The 17,386-nt window shown below is 44.8% G+C and overlaps 1 protein-coding gene across 2 annotated transcripts in view; it reads right to left on the reverse strand.

Moving 5' to 3' along the window:
* Positions 1-11,705: 11,705 nt before the first annotated feature.
* Pgm1 (phosphoglucomutase 1) overlaps positions 11,706-17,386 on the reverse strand; it is a 60,014-nt gene continuing 54,333 nt past the window's right edge. For both annotated transcript variants that reach the window (XM_076860256.2, XM_076860255.2), the window contains exons 10-11: positions 15,998-16,132; positions 11,706-12,364 (exon numbers count right to left, since the gene is read on the reverse strand). In XM_076860256.2, coding sequence (XP_076716371.1) covers positions 12,275-12,364; positions 15,998-16,132 — 225 coding nt within the window. In that variant the 3' untranslated portion in view covers positions 11,706-12,274. The remainder of the gene's footprint in view (positions 12,365-15,997; positions 16,133-17,386) is intronic.

The raw sequence follows: 17,386 nt of genomic DNA on the forward strand, positions 1-17,386 counted from the left end.
ATGGGGCCAGTGACCTGGATCCTGACTGGGACACCTCCCACTCGTCACTTTGTAATCTGGCTTTCCAGTTGCTCTGGGAATAGGAAGGTGCCTGGGGGGTGTGAAGAAGGTTGTTGTTTTTAGACATCTGCTAGTCAGAACCTGCTGGAGAGGCCTCTCATGCCTGCCTCTGTGCCTGGGATGGCAGGATGGAGTGGGTAGGAGACAGGGAAGGGAGCAAAAGGGCTGAGTACTACTGTGCTGCAGGCACAGGGCCACGGGGGCTCCACACTGCAGGCCTAACCACTCAGCACAAGTCTGAGAGGTAGACATGGTTTTATTGAGAGAAGGTAAGGGAGGGGTGTGTCCTGGGCCACACAGTAAGTGATAGAGCCAGGACTCAACAGACCCACCCGAGGATCTGTGTGGCTGTCGTGCTGATTTGAACTCAGAGAGAGATTATGAGAAGAGAGAATCACTCACAGTCCAGGAGATACCGACTCCTTGGTCTGAAGTCTTCTTTCCTGGGAGACTGGAAAAGACTGAGAGGGTGCCTTTGACTCACCTTGGAAAGACTGAGTTCCTGAACAGAAGACTAAAGCAGGTCCATCAATCAGGCTTGTTTATCTTGGAGTTGTGAGCTGCCATTGCTGGAACAAAGGCTCTGCTTCTGAGCTACGTTGAACATACACTACTCTCAGAGAGCCATTCACTTGGCATTCCTTGCCTTGATGGACAAGGTCCAGCCCAAAGTTCCCTAGGCCTCAGAGCAGTGTTTGGGAGCCTTGATGAGCCAGAGACTATACAACACTGCCATCTCCTGGGAGCAAGGTCCAGGCTGGCATAGGCGGACCAAAACCCAGCTCAGAAGACCCAACTAAATTACCTGTTAGGCTCTCTACTCCTCTCTGTGGTCACATCATGACCGGGGATGGCCAGTGTTTGTTTATTACTTAACAAAGCTCACAGAGATCAAGAGCTTGTGTGCCAAATATTTCATCTTTTCTTTTTTTTTCATTTGACAAATATTAATGGGTATATTTTGTGTCCTGCACTGGGTTACACACTAAGTACACATGATGATTAAGATAAATGATTCCTATCTTCATGAAACTGATGGTCCAGTGGAGAAGAGAGACTGTAAACAAAGATGTCTCTTTGCAAACAAATAATTTGTTCCTGATTACCATGATGAGTGCTTAGAAGGAAAAACACAGGGGATAGAGAAATGGGAACTCTGGCCTTGTCAGAACATGATCTATTGTAGGCAGATCCCTGCAGGATGTGTAGGAATTATCCAGGCAAAGTGATTTAGGATAACAACATGTTTGAAGGCCTCAGGACAAGAAAGAGACTGGCACATTTGAAGAACTAAAAGAAGTTTTGTATCGATGGGTCTTTGAAAAAGTGGAAAAGACTGGTATCAGGTATGGGTGGTTATTGGTAATGACAAGATCACACAGGGCCTTAAAGTATCATATTAAAGATTGACTCCATTTGGGAGCACACATACATGTGACAAAAACCTAATGCAAACTAGTCTCAGCAAAAAAACAATTTATTGGTTCATATAATTGGAAAGTCTGTGGTTAAAGCTTCAAATATGATTGGATCCAGGAGCTCAGCATCATCAAGATTTTCTTGGAGGGTGGAGGTATAGCTCAGTATTAGAGCACCTACTTGGCACATGCAAGGCCCTGTGTTCAAATACCAGCATCCCCTCTCCCTACCAAGTCTTTTTCCACAAATTAATTGTCTGTGTTTTTGCATTTGGGTTCATTCTCTCTTGCAACCTCAGGTCCTGCCAATGTAGTGGGAAAATATTCACTGATATTCACCAGTCCAACATCTTTATAATTGATTCAAAGGGAAGAGACAATTACCCCTCTACCTCCAATTTAAAAGAAAGAATCAGGAAAGACTCTGGCCTAGCTACCTGTTGGATCAATCATTGTCCGCAGGGACGTGGTACAATGATTAGCCTAACTTGGCCATATTTCTACTCCTGCAGCTAGAATGGGGGTGAGGGTGAAGAAAGGTGGGGGCAGGTACTATGACTGAGAGCCTCAGGATCATAAGAAATGTGGGAAGAGTTTTCCCAAGGAAAAGGAGTGCTGATAACAGAAGAGAAATGGGGAAGTTTGTGGGATATACAAAATGGCATCATAATAAAGAGAAGACTTTAGAAATCACTGAAAGCTTACATGCAAGTGAAAAACAAAAGAAGGGTTTTTTTGTTTTGTTTTGTTTTATTCTTTTAAGATCACAGTGGTTATTGTGAGGCCAGAATGGAGGGTGCAAGAGCGGAAGCAGAAAGGACATCAGATTCTAGGCAAACTGAAAATTCTCCCCACTACTTATAAATTAGAAATGCTCAATAAACCATAGCAAAGGGTTTTTTTTTTAATGCACAGTAGAACTTGAAGAAAAAAATATGAGATGTCTTCATGGGCCAAAGACAGGGAAGAAACAGAAAAATAAAGGTTTACATGAGTGGCTGGGTTCTTGGGAACCTTCTCTTAGGAAATTCCTCCAACCTTAGATAAGCAAGAGTCCTAGACTTTAACAGTATGTAGGGAAAGGAGGCCTAAATGAGATGGGTATTGGATTTGAGAACCTTCCTCTCCAAAGCTCACGTTAGCTGGGCACTTCAACAGTGGAGAGACAATGAACCAGAAATTAAAGAATGCACCCATCACTGTGGAGAGAGAACGGGGAGGAGAGTGCCTCTTGGCCTGGGCTTCGGGTCGAAAAAAGACTCTGAGACTTTATAAACATGAATATTTTCATGGGTTTTGGTTAAAATTCATCTCACTTGCATGGCCTTGAAATCCCCAAGATGATAAATTAACTTTAAAAATAGCAACCGACTAGTCATGCCCCTGAGGTCCCTGGAGAAGGAAGCACTACTTCTCTTGACACCCTCAACCTAGGATGCACAGAATTCCCACATAAAAACCCCCCTGAGCAGATCCTCGGCCAGCTCTTCTCCCCCCAGATGACTACATAGTCATTAACTGGCTATCAGCCACCTAGGCGCTCCTGACCCCTTCCCAACCTGTTTCTGTTCTCATGAGTGTTCTTCCTTCCCATGTCTGAATTAAGCCAGCTACAGCCTTTGTATTTACATCATTTCTCTGCCTTAGACCTTCAGCCTTGCACTCAACCTAGTTTAGGGACCCTTTCCAGTTTTGAGGCCTCCATCTGTGCCCAGTAACAATTTTCTTCATCACATAGGCCCACCCAGCCTGGTCTTGGGTTCCTGCATCCTGGCATGACCCCACAAGGATGATGCTCCTCTCAGTTTGCTCTGGCCTGGCATGCTGGAGCCAGACAGAGGGAATGGGGGAATTTGGAGCAGGCTGGCTTGGTCTCAGGCCAGTCTGTGCTATCTTGTGGAGGTGGCATGGTTCTGAAGGTTCCGGGCTTCTTCTGACGCCCCAGTCCCTTCACCCACTTGCATCTGGGCTGCAGTCCCACAAGTGTTGACAGCAGGTATGGAAGCCTGTGCTGAGCCCCGCCCCCTGAATCTGGTTCCTGCTCCAAGAACCAGAATTCCTTCTTGCGCCATGGCCTGTGGCGGTGAGGCTGGCAACACAGAATGCTGGCACTGAGTTCTGAGGTGGAAATCAAATAACTATCTGAGTTAGAAAAACAGAGCCAACACGGGAGTCTTTGTGGAGAGAAAAGCCCTAAGCGGGCCAGAGACACCAAAGCAGCCAGGTTGGCAGCTGCGCCCCACCCTATCATGGGGACAAAGCAGCTACTTTCTTGCAAGACAAAGGCAGGGCCTTGCCAGAGCAGGACTCACTTCCTGGGCCCTCACAGACCAGGAACATGACCCAGGCAAGGGACCCTTTCCAGGAAGCCCCTGAGGGTGTAAGGTGGGGGCACTGAGTCCCACAAGCTTATACACGGGGTGTGTCTTATAACTGCAGGAACAAAAAGGTGTTGTAGTCCTTACACAGGCGTCTCTGCCCACTGTCCCCACAGTTCTCAATGCACACAGACCTCACCCCAATGCCTGGTACATGGAATGCCCATTGTGGGGCTAATTACCTCTGTTCCTGGCTAGTCTAGAACCTCCCAGGAAGTGCAGTGGCTGCACATTGTAAGGACTCAGTAGAGAGCTGTAAGGGCACTGAAGACTTCCAGTTGCTGGCTGGAGACAGTGAAGACTAGACCCCAGCTCCCAGAACCATGCCAGACCCATAGCAAGCACTCAGCAAGCCTCAGACTCTGAGCCTAGCGTCTCCAGACATTTGCTTCATGATTCACTGTGAATTCAGAGCACTGCGAAGTCAGAGATGAACAGGCAGTCTTCATGTTGGAGGAGCTCAGAGTCCAGGGCATTTGCTATCTGTTAAAATAAACAATCTATAAGTGCAAAGGGCCCCATATTTTATAATTCTATTTACACGGAATGTCCAGAATAGGCAAATTCATAGAGAAAAGAAAGTACATCTATGGAGGCCAGGAGCTGGAGGGAAGGTGTTATGGTTTGCATGCGAGGTATCTCCCAAAAGCTCATGTGTAAGAAACTGCAAGAAGGTTCAGAGGAGAAATGATTAGCTTGTGAGAGTCTTAACCCAATCAGCAAATTAATCCCCTGACAGGGATTAACTGAGTGGTAACTGAAGGCTGGTGGGGTGTGGCTGGAGGAGGTGGGCATTGGGGGCGTGGCTTTGGGGTATATATTTTGTATCTGGCAAGTGGAGTCTCTCTCTGCTCTCTGATCGTTATGGAAGCTGCTTCCTTCTGCCACACTCTTCTGCCATGATGTTCCACCTCACCTTGAGCCCCTAGGAATGGAGACTTCCTTCTGTGCGGTAAGACCTCTGAAAGTGTGAACCCTCAAATAAATTATTCCTCCTCTATAGTTGTTCTGGTTGGGTCTTTCAGTCACAGCAGCGAAATAGCAGCAGAGGTCCTGAGAGGAGACTGCTAATGGAACAAGGCAGTGCTCTGCCAAAGAGATGGATAAATTAAATATGATGAATTAAATATGATAAATTAAATATGAATGTAATGAGTGCTGAAGAAACACACACAAAAAAGAAGAGACCAATTGATGGTGGAAAGGATGGCAGGTCAGAAAAGCATCTTACTCATCCATTCGCAATAATGACTAAGAAATCTGAGAAGTAATGGTTAAGAATGGGTACATGACCTCCTTGCTCCTGGGTCAAGGACTGTACTGGGCCCTAGAGTGGAATCCTCTGGTCATTGCTGTCAGTTGTTTCCCCCTTCCTTGCCCAAAGGTATTTTGAAGGTAATTCTTCATTCTGTAGAAGTTACCATATGACAGAAGAGAAAATCTGCCTTCAGTGAGGAGATGAGAACATAAACATGGATCTCGGGGTCCTGTGATGAACCGGGCCTTATGATGCCTAGTATTTCCCCAGTGATGCAATCAGGGACACGGACTCAGGAAGTCTGAGCAGATGGGTCAGAGCCCCAAGTCTTTCCTCCCTTCCATGTATCAGCCATATAGCAAGGGGTCACCTACCCAAGGACACCTGGGACCTGTGAACTTGGGCATCTATTATAAACCAGTGTTGACCTCTCCCCCAGTATTAGTCGTATCAATATCTCACCACTATCATCATGAATGTAAAATGTGAGCATCAAATTATATTATCAGCTCTCTTGCTAAAATCATCCCTTTAAAAAACTAGATCTGAATAAAATTTTATTTCCCAAAGTAAGTAATTGAATGGCTCTGCTTTTAGATTTTATCTGGACTTTGGAGTCTGACTGACCCAGGTTCAAATCCCACTTCCACCATTTGCCAATATCAGTCTTGGGTCAATTATTTCATCTCTTACAGCCTTCACTGCCTCATCTGTATCATGGGGCTGATAATCTTCACCTTTAGGGTTGTGAAGAAGGTTAAACGACATAGTGTGAAGTGGTTCAATGGTAACTGGTACTTAAAAGGTGATCGATACATATTATAAGCGACATACAACTCGAGGCATATATTTACACTGTGAAATGTCATTTTTACTGAAAGTCTGTTTCTTAACACAGCTGTGAAGCCCAAATAAAAGAATGCAAATTGAAGTGCTTTCAAAAATGGTAAACAGGAGCTTTGGGATCATGACGACAGATATGAAGACCGTTAGTCAAGGCTGCAAAGTGGCAGGTGGAGAGAGCCACAGAGTAGGAAAAAAAGTTGCAGCATGACAAAACAGTAACATTAACCTTCACATCTGAATTTTTAAAAGTCAGTAAAGTTATTTTATTAGTATTTTGAGCTAGTTCTAAAATCAATTGTGATCCATTTAACATTGGCCACTGATTTTCTCCATACTGGACATATACATTTTTTTAATCAATTTATGATTATTTTGTCTGTTTCTAAATAGAATTTCACACTCACAAACTTTTGTAAAAGTAGGAAAGTAGGAATATGCCCCATAAATGGAAAATGGTTTTTATTCATGGCTCCACTGTACTTGATTAATATATCTTTCCTGATGTTCACTTTTTATGGTGGGTTTGGAGAATGACATTCCTTGACTCCCTCCTCCACTATTTTGTATTACTGTAAAGTTTGGATGGGAAATGTTAATTGTGGAAAATGTCATGCAAATAGAAAGTAAATGATAAACATAAAGTTATGAGCAATTAAATGAAAAAGCAATTTACGGATTAAAAAAAAAAAAAATTCTTGTCCAGCATCTTGCATCAAGGTTTCTGGAGCTTAGGAGAAATAGTGCAGAAATTGATTTGTTATGCCTGTCATGGGCAGGAGATGAGATGATGGTGCTTGTCCAGGCCTAGATAAACGACAAAAGGATGATTGTGGTAAAAATGATTTCTGAATCCCATTCATTCTCATACCCACATGACCCAGAATGGTATATTTCCTGGAGTAGATGGGAAATATTAATTGAAGAATGCAACATATTTTCCAAAGGTGACTACAGTAGCTCCCATCTCATATTTTTACAACATGTCCTGGCTGCTCCCCCAACAAAAGGTAGAATGCAACTCCCTCCCATTGACCCTGGGCTGACTGAGTACATTGGTGGGAACCAATCGGATATGGTGAACATGATGCTGCCAAGTATCCCAAGAGAGGTAGGAAGGGGAAAAACAGCTTCCACCTGCTCTCTTGGCACATTGGCTCCTGAAGCCAGCTATGCTGTGAGACCCACGCTGCATGCAGAGGTCAAGTGAAGGTTGAAGATTCAGCAATTCTAGCAGAACCTCAACTCCAGTCATCTGAGACATGTGAGTGAGTGATGGTTCCAGGCCCCACCATTTAGGCTTCCCAGTTGTCCCAGTCTTCCCAGGTAGGGCCCCAGGCATTATAAAGCAGAGACAAGCTGCCTCCAAGGTGCCTTAACTGACTTCCTGTAAGCATAATAAAATCACACAAATGTGCTTCAGTTATATAGTAATGGTTAATCCGACAAAAAAAAAAAAAAAAAAAAAATCCCAAACTCCCAAGGGTGGATGGAGGTGGTGGGTCCACTTTCTCCTTCTTCATGGATCTGGGACTCTGCACAGGCCACAGAAACGCTCAACATGTTCACTTCTTTATCTGGAACAGCTTCCTGTTATGGTGTAAGATGAAGTCAGAAAGCAAACAGAAACAGAGCTCTTCCAAAACAACTCATGAAGAGCATGTCCTGGGGACTGGCTGCTCCTGAAACCCTCCTGGAGAGCAGCAGGCGGTCTACATGCTCCTGGGAAACAGTGACTAACCCCCGCCTCCAGTCCAACTCTGTGGGTCTAGGCGGGGCTTTCACACCAGGTGAAAACCCAAACTCCCCAAAGTTCCCACAGGCAGGCAGACCCAGGACATGCTCAGCCCACACTGACCTCACTTCTTTGGTATAATGACATGCCAAATTGTGGGAGTGCTCTTGTCCTGGTAATAGACACCAAGAAGAACCTATAAGCCTTCCAGAGGACATGCTTTGTGCCCTGCAACAGGAGGCCCAGAGCATGACCCTCATCCCAGCTTTCCATGAACCCACTACAAGGAGGGCTTTGGGGCTTGGACTTGACTTTGCTGAAGAAAAATAACCCCTTTCTGTATTCAATGGTACCATTTCCCAACAACACCCCAATTAATTTTTATAGTATTGGGAGATAAAATCTTTTCATATTTAAATTAAAAGATGTTTTGTTTGTTTTCAAACAGGGTCCCAAAATTGTCCAGGCTGGCCCAGAATTTGTGGACCCAAGCCATCCTCCTGCGTCAGCCCTTTGAGTAGCTGGTATTATAGACTGGTGCCACCATGCCGGGAAAATAAAGTTTCAGAGTGATCAAGGTACACCTCTGCCACCTGTTGCCAGTACTCCCCTCTCCCCTGGTGCCTTCTCACTTCCAGCTCAGAAAGTTGGTCAAGCTACTTGTTATCTGTAAAATTAAGATAAACCCTGCCTCGTAGGTCAGAGAAGTCACAGCATATTGAAACACTCTCCCGCGTAACAAGTCGGTTTCATTCACTCCATCCAAACCTATTTAATAAGGTCTTCACTAATTGCCAGACATGAGCCCAGATCCTGAGAAAATGCTGGTGACAGTGGAGGAACAAGGGTGCTACCGGGGCGCTCTGCGAAGCTCCCAAATCAGACACGGGAGGCTGGGAGGCAGTCTTCCTTCTTGGAGGAAATGATGTTTATATTGAGACCTGAGATACTAGCAGGACTTGAGGGGACACGGTGGATCACAGAGTTCAGGGAAGGTGATTGGGGCAGAGAGAAGAGCAGGAGGGAAGGCCGGGAGAGAGGTATTTACTTTATGGGAAACTGTTACCTGAAGCAAGGAATGTAAAGCAGAGAGTGGAGGGTGAGGAGTTGGTGGGTAAGTGACAAAGAGGTGGCCGGGGGGCCTTTGAGCTTCAGCAGTTGAAAGAGCACTTAGCAGGTGATGTGGAGACTGGACCAGAGAGCAAGAGGGAAGGCCAGAAGGCCAGGAGGCAGCCCTGCCCAAACCCAGGCAGGTCAGTGACTCTCCCATGAAGGCTGTTAACACTCTGACATCCCACCCACCCCCTGCGTGGGCTCAGAACACAGGAGCACACCCGTGCGTCTCTGATGCAGGGGGATATGCTTTCTGGAGGATTCTTACACAGCAAGGCCAGCTTCTAAGGAGTCCAGGAATGCAGCAGAAAGCAATGTGGACGAAATCTGGGGCAAAAGAGGCAGAAGGATCCTAAAGTCTGGCCTGGAAGGGCCAAGGAAGTAACACGGTGACACCCACCCCTCGGCAGCACTGCAGTGAACGTGGCCTCTACTCTCCTTCTCAATGAGGGAGGGCCCAGGGAGGGAAGCCTGGCCATTTTCTGGGCCCTGGGGAACATCCCGAGCAGGAAACGCTTCTGTGAGATGAGAGCTGAATGTCAAGAGGGAAGAGAAGAGGGAAGTTTCAGAGCCGGGCCCCAAAATGTTTCAACCAATTTTCTCACTTTAATTCTCACCACACCCCAAAGAAAACAAGCCTGACTCACCAGCCACATCAATCCTGGGAGGAGGGGAAGCCTGGCCAGCCTCTCAGGGCTCCAACTCCTGGTATTCCTCGGGGCTCGTGTGCTGGGGTCTCTCTGGCATTCACAAAGGAAGAGTGGCCCTTATCCATGCCCACCCCCACTGTCCATGGCTTCAGCCACCTCCCTCTCCCTCCCCCAAGCTTTCAGCCTCCAAACTATAGTCAAGTGGGGTCAGGAAGAGCAGCTGAATTATGATCGGGGATGAGGAGGACATTTTTTGAAGCCATTCCAGTGGCCACAGGACTGGGAGCGTCTGCAGCTGGTTCAACAGATGGGGAAGCAGGAAAGGGTCATGGAACATGAACGAGACTCAGGGTTGACATTCCAAGCCCACCACGTGATAGCTGAGAACCTGGGAGAAATTACTTGAGCTTCTGTTAAGCTGCAGTTGACTTGACTCTAAAATGTTAATCATAACATCTTGCTCGGAGGTTCCTAGATAGCACCTAGGCCAACATCTGAAACAGAACGAGGGCTTAGAAAATATGACCCCTAACAGCGGGGACTGCCTACCCAACTCTTAACGTTCATCCTACATGATCTTCTATATATTCCAGACTTGATTCCCCTCAGTAGGGCTCATAGGAAGCTAAAGGGAGGGATGGTGCTATGTCCCTTTTCTTCCCAGACCTCTCACACTGAACTTGGGTCAGCACATCCAGGTATTGAGCTACCAGGGGGAATAATAGTGCTGAACCATCTCTAGTATTCAAGGCACCCCTCTAAAAATAAAATACAAGAGTATTTGCACACCACCTTTTATCTTATGTAGCTTTGAAGTAGCCAAAGCAAGGAGCCACGGTGACCCGGGCAGGGCTGGAGCTGCCCCATCTGAAGCATCCACCGTTCTCCAATGTGACCTTGGGTGAGTCATTGGGACTTATCTATAAATCAGGGGTATACAGAGCACCTCCCTTGTGTTTAGAGTATGTGAAAAGTGCTTAGAATGGTGCCCGGCACAGACATAACGTCCCATGAATGGTCATCACCACCACCAGTCAAGCTCAGCTCCACTTGCTGAGCTGCACTCCCGTGACAAATGGCAACCCTGAAAACCTCACCCAGATAAAGATCCTGTGACCTAAAACAGGGAGTCCACACTAAGTTGCAGAGGAGTGCAGAGCTGGGCTACCTTCAGACATAGCCCATGTGGCAAGGTAATTGTGTGGATGAGCCTTACAAACGATAAAATGTACTACAAGTATTAGTGTGATGGTTTTTGGTTTTCTTACACTTCCCAGTCTCTATTGCAAGTGTAATTCTAGTTCCTGTTTATTTGACAATGTACCATGAACTAGTAGGTCCTGTGCCCAATGCTTCTCACAGGTCACCTAATGTTCCCAACAGCTTCATATAGTTAGAACTATTTTCATCCCCATTTTAAAAATGAGGATTAATGACACCCCAAGATCACTCAAGGTCTCAGGTGGGATTCAAACTCCAGTCTGTTGGCTCACAATTCTATGTTCTTAACTACTACATTATATTTTGAGTTGAATATGAATGTTCTAAGGTGAACAAGTGTTAGAGTCTGTAAACAAGTCTGGATGGCGCCTGGAAAAATGCCAGAGGGAGTGGTTTATGAAGTAATGCCAGGGAGCCATTAAGTGTGGAGATTCCTTATTGGTTGACTGCTGTATCTAGTTTATGCTAATTAGATAAGCTGTGTGGAATGTATAAATACCGCTCCTGTCCTACAATAAACGGCTTCCACTCCTGCTTTATCGATCTACACAAGTTGTTCGTCACCCCCCGGTTATTTTGCTGCAGCCGGACTGCGGCAAACAAGATGCCACTGACCATAATCCAATTTCCCGCCAAGTGACCACAATCCTACTCTTGAATTCTGGGAGTTCTCCCTCTGTCTCTTAAACAGGTATGTGGCATCTGAGCATCAAAGGCATATTATTGCTTTGCTATGTGAGATCTCCTAAAAAATCATCTTCTTTCCCTTGTTCCCAGTTAACCACGCCAAGCTGACTTTGTCAACCTTGGGAGGATCCAGAACCCAGTTGACCCTGCTCAGATTTAAAATTATAGCTCCTGAGTCTAAAGTTTTCAACCTAGCAAAGAGAACATTTTATTTTCTGGCTAGGACATCAAAACAAATTATAATATCCTCCTACTCCAAAAAAAAAAAAAATCTGTCATCTTACAGAAATCAAAAACGTACTTTGTTAAGGAAAAAAAAAAAAGACAAAAGACAACATGCAATAGTAGCTTATTCTGCTTTAATATCCCAAAACATCTGTGCAAATGGGACTATGCTGCAAAATAAGTCAGAAATCTATAGACAAGTACGTCTCACTCGGAGGGAAACTGATTGGAGAGAAGGCACCAGAAATTGCGTTTTGTTAGATTACATGTAAACAGTAAACTGGGGGAAGGATTCACTGAGGAGAATGGAACTTCTGCTATCATTTCAGGGGCACATCCTAAGGCTGAAAGCTGGCCTCGATCACTGACACTCAGCCTCCACCTTGCACTGTCATGTGAACAGTGCCTGATGCTAAGGAGACAGATACCCACACAGCAGCAGTTGCAGAGGGGCGTGAAAAGGAACTGACTTAATGCCTGTGGGTCCTCTTCCCTCTCCCACATGGCTCCTGGGGGCATCTCAATTGGCAGTGCCTTGCAAAGCACCGTTTATCAACAACCATGAAGTGGAGAAATCAAATCCTAAAAAGCCTGGGTGGGTACACTTTGTTTCAGTCCATGCTCTTCAATCAGATGACGGGAATAGGTCCTGGGATGGAGGGACGTACCGCATCTGGTGGGTCTTCTTAGGTGATGACGGTGGGTGCAGTGCGTCCTGTTCTCTCCTGGAGCTGGGACACTTTCAGAGCAATAGAAATAAGGGGGGCCAACATGACCTGTGGGAGACACAAAGAGAAAAACAGTTCCCATCACTTAAACACAGATCCAGAACTCCAGCCCTTGGCTTTGCCCCTGAACTCCACAGGTCTGCCTGACTACTACCAGCCTTCCAGGCTCCTCAAGCTCTGTGAGTTTAAAAACAAATGCATGTTCTCTTCCCTCAAACTTAGCTTCAGCATAAAGCAAACTAAGTCGTTCCTGACCCCTTCCCCTCCACATTACCCATGTCTAATCTTCCAGCAAGCAGAAGTGATTTTCACCTTTTAAATACCTCTCGATGGCACCCATTTCTCTCCATTCACTGCCAACTCTTGCTAAAACAATGTTCTTTCTCTTAACTGAAACAATGGTGCCTCCACATGTACTTTTGTATCCTTTGATTTATTTCTCACACTGCATCCAAAGATCTTTCAAAATGCAACTTCCCCTCACTGAAAGGGGAAAAATTCTGCTGCTTAAATAAATATTGTTGATATTTAAAAAATGAGAACTACTTATTGAGTTGAACTACCATTTTACAGACAAGGAAAAGGATCCCCAAAGGCGAAGTGATTTGGCCAAGTGGCGGGAGTACATTTACTACTGTTTTCTCATCTAAGTCTCCACCAACTCCAGATGAGAGGAAATAACATCTCCACCTGCTGGGACCATACTTGGGGCTTGGACAGTTCTAACACAGTGCTGAGGTTGTGACACAGTAGTTGCAGAGTGAGGGCAGGCATCTATCTCCCCAGCAGGATCTCCCTAGCCATCCCACCTCCTGTAGACTTTGGTTCAAAAGAAACCTGACTTTCATTCATTCTTTCGGTCTGCCAAAAACCAGGCTTTTATCTTGATGATACAAAGAGAAATAAACACAGCTTCCTTTCTCCTTTTCTCTTGCTCTATAATCCTAAGCATGAATGATGCAGACTTGGGTTAAGTTTTAGGGACACCGGCCACACAACAGGGATCTGGCAGATATGGAAGTTGAGGCCTGGCTACTGGAAAACATGTAGAAGTGAAGCATTCTCTTGCCTCCCCTTTAGTAATAAAAGCTACTGTAAACATTTAAATGAAGTCTCTCATCAAATCCATAGACACAGAAAGGAGAGTGATGGCTGCCAGGGGCTGAGGAGAGGGGAAGTGGGAAGTTACTGTACAAGGGGATCAAGTTTCAGTTTTGCAAAATGAAAATGTTTTGAAGATCCGCTGCACAATAAGGCAAATACATATAACATTACTAAACTGTGTACTTAAAAATGGTTAAGATGGCAAATTTTATGTTATGTTTTCTTTGCATTTTAAAAAACACTTTAAGCTAAAAAATATAAAAAGAACAATTGGAATAGCTCAAAAAGGAATCCTAGGTTTCTGCTAGAGTTTATGCATTTTGCACTCATTATCTCCCTCAATCCCTATGACTCTATAAGTTATTATCCTACTATTTTTGTAGACAAGGAAACCAAGACTCACAAAAATGGAATGACTCATCTAGGGACATACAGCCACTAAGGGGCAGGACTAGAATTTAAAAACAAGACCTAACTCCAAAACTTATGCTCAAACCAGCACACCAGGAGTTTCCAAATGAGTTTTATAGAATTTGAAATAGGCTAAAGAAGAAAAAGGCTCTTTGGAAAAAATAAGTGTGAAAAATATTGTTTATTTTATTCAAAATTTTTATAAAAATAAAAAAGGTATAAAACATGCTATTTTTATACATATATCATAGTGAACTTATTACTACAGTCAAGCTAATTAATAAATCACTCCTTTGCATAGTTTCCTTCTCTGATGTGGTGGTGGCAGTGAGGCACTAAGGTCTACTTTCTTAGTAAATTTCTTTTTCTTTCTTTTTTGGCATAGTTCTGGGGATTGAACATGGGGCCTTGTTCGTGAGAGGCAAATGCTGTACCATTGAGCTACATGCTCAGTCTTTTTAAAATTTTGTATTTTGAGACAGGGTCTAAGTTGCCCAAGCTGGCCCAGAACATGTGATCCTCCTGTCTCAGTCTCCCAAGTCACTGGGAATATAGGCATGCACCACTGTGCCAGGTACTTTTAGTAAATTTCAAGTACACAGTATAGTACTACATTTCTGTACCATGTTGTACATTAGATCTCGAGAACTACTGCATCCACCATAACTGAAATTCTTTATTTTTTAACCAAAATCTCCCCATTTTCTCCAGCCCCTAGTAATTACCTCTTATTCTGTTTCTATGAGTTCAACTTTTTATTTTGTAAGATTCCATACATACATGATGTCATATAGAATTTTTCTTTCTGTGACTAGCTTATTTCACTTAGCATGTTTTCCTCATTTACTCATGTTGACACAAAAGGCAGGACTTCCTTATCTTTTCAGAGGTATCTATATATCTAGATATGTACTTGTCTTTATTCATTCAACACTTGATGGACACTTAGGTTGGTCCCATATCTTGGCTACTGTGAATAGTGCTGCAATACATGGGCATGCAGATATCTCTTCAGGGCAAGGACTTCAGTTCCTTTGGATATACACCCAGAAGAGGGACTGGACCATACAATCGTTATATTTTAAACTTATTTGGAAATCTCCATATTGTTTCCCAAAATAGATATATCAATATATTCCCATCAACACTGTATGAGTATGTTCCCTTTTCTCCACATCTTAACTAATACCTATCTTTTGGTTTTTTGACCACAGCCATCCTGACAGGTAAGGGGTTATATCTCATTGTGGTGTTGATTTTCACTTCCCTGATGACTAGTGATATTCAGCACCGTTCATATACCTGTTGGCCATTTGTATGTCTTCTTAGAAAAAAAAATATGTAATAGGCAATAGAAAAATGACTATTCAGCAAATGCCATTTAAATGGTGTGAATCACCATCTAAGGCTGACACCACACTTCCTAAACATTTTGTCACTATGAAATTCTGGTTGGGGAGCATCTATCAAGAGGTGTGCTGTGAGGAACACACTTAGGGAAACCCTCCTCTGTATGTCACTCTCGCCATGGGTCCTCCATTTTGGTGGCTATTCTGTCTCAACCTTGGTTCCCATGGTCCCTTCTCACTGTGACATACTCCTGGAGACACTGAGGGTATGGCCAGGAACCCAACCCACTGGGCTGCAAGGCAGAGTTTTCCATAAAGACAAAACAACTTCTGCCTGTTCCCCATCAAATCTAGAACCATGTATGTTCTGCCAGAGTGGGTGATCCACCAAGGAAAGTGACATATGATCAGTGACAGCAGAACATCATTTGAGGTGCTGATACAAAGATCAGTTATCCTGAATCTGCCACTTGTTAGGTATGCAAACCTATTAACTGGTATTTTACCTTTCTGGGCCTTGGTTTCGTTATCTGTGGTAGGGACAATAATAGAGTCTACCTCATTTGAGAATTGAATGAGTACATTTATATAATGGCTTAGAGCAGAGTTTGGAAAATAGCATATGCTCAGATAATTGTTTATCATTATTATTATACTTGTTATTATCTATTATTAATGTGATAAAAGACATGGAGGAAGGTATGCATAGCCGGGGCCCTGGTGTACCATTGAGAAGTGGGAGTACAGGCTCAGTGTGGAACCACTATCATTCCCTTCAACAGAAAGAACCAATCAGGGCACCGGGCTTAGGCATTACCTGGGGGTCCTGGTTGATTTTGGCGACATCCTTCTCATAGCTGTCAATATACAGTCGAATGGTGGCCCCTGCACTCCCAGTGCCACTCAGTCGGAAGATGATGCGAGAACCATCTGCAAAAATGAGCCGCAAGCCCTGGAGAAGATAAGCAGAGACTGTTTGCCCACATGCTGGAAGGGAAGCTAAGGACTGACAAACTATGAGGGGTCCATTTGAAGACCTAATCACTCCTTCTTGATCAATCAGAGGATTGGGTCCTTGATACATGGCAGCCATTGGGCCTCATGGGTCTGCCTTCTCACAGCATCCAGGTGATGGGGCTTAGCTAATGTGGAAGAATTGTTTCCAGGGTAGGGGGAAGACCTGAGCTTGGTGATGCTGGGGGACATGAGGGCTTCCCTGTGATTTATGAACCAGCCATTACAGTTTGAAGCTTAATAACTAAGTCAAGCTGCAAGATGTAGAAATTGGACCCTCAGCTCAGAAGGGACACATGGACAGAATGCGCTGAAGCCAGAGCAGAAGAGTTCCAGGCAGACATGGGGTAGGACTCTTTACAAAACACTGGTAGAGAGCTTCAGAAAGGGAACAGGAGGCCACAAGTCCCAGAGTGCAGAGAGCAGCTGTTCCCGACATATCACGCAGGATCCAGCAGTCAGTCTCCTGCTGACACCTGATGGCTCCAAGTGGCTCCATGTAGGTGCACCCTTGCTTGGCTCCTCTCTCCTTCCCTCCCTGGCAGTACCTGGTTCTCAACAACCTCACTTCAGGGAAAGGTCAGGGACTCTCAGGTAGATATTCCCCAGCCTAAGGGAAGAAGACTGGGCCAGATCATTGTCTGAGGATCCTTCAGTCTCCGTGAGTCTCTCGTTCTTCCACAAAAAGATGGACTTTGCATAATGCAGATGACTGACTGGAAGGAAACACACTATTCCTCACTCACTGCTCATCAACCAATCCCCATGTGGTTTTAACCATGCCCTTCTTTAGCATTCGTCAGTGAGGCCAGCCGATGGAATACACAGTACTGTCTCCAACCAGTCAGTGAGGAGGTGATAGTTCATTCCCATTTACCAAGTCTTGCTTTCTAGAAACATATCAGCATTAGTCTTCTTCCCCCAGTTTCAACTTGAAATTTCTAAATTCTTTCCACTTGATTGCAGAAGCTATACTTACTTCAGAACACTTTTGCTCCTACCTAGTCTTCCACCTAAATGCTCAGGTTTTCTAATTTTACAACATGGTGCTGATGCCTCCTTCCTCACATGGTGCAGAGAGCAGCCCCCACCTATGCTGAGGCCTCCTGCCTCACTTCTGCTCCCCTCCTTCCTCTCTGGAGATGCTGGATACAGAGCAGAGTTGGGGCCTACTTTCCCAAGCTTCCCTTGC

The sequence above is a fragment of the Callospermophilus lateralis genome, chromosome 7 (genome assembly GCF_048772815.1).
Source record: "Callospermophilus lateralis isolate mCalLat2 chromosome 7, mCalLat2.hap1, whole genome shotgun sequence".
Classification (NCBI taxonomy): domain Eukaryota; kingdom Metazoa; phylum Chordata; class Mammalia; order Rodentia; family Sciuridae; genus Callospermophilus; species Callospermophilus lateralis.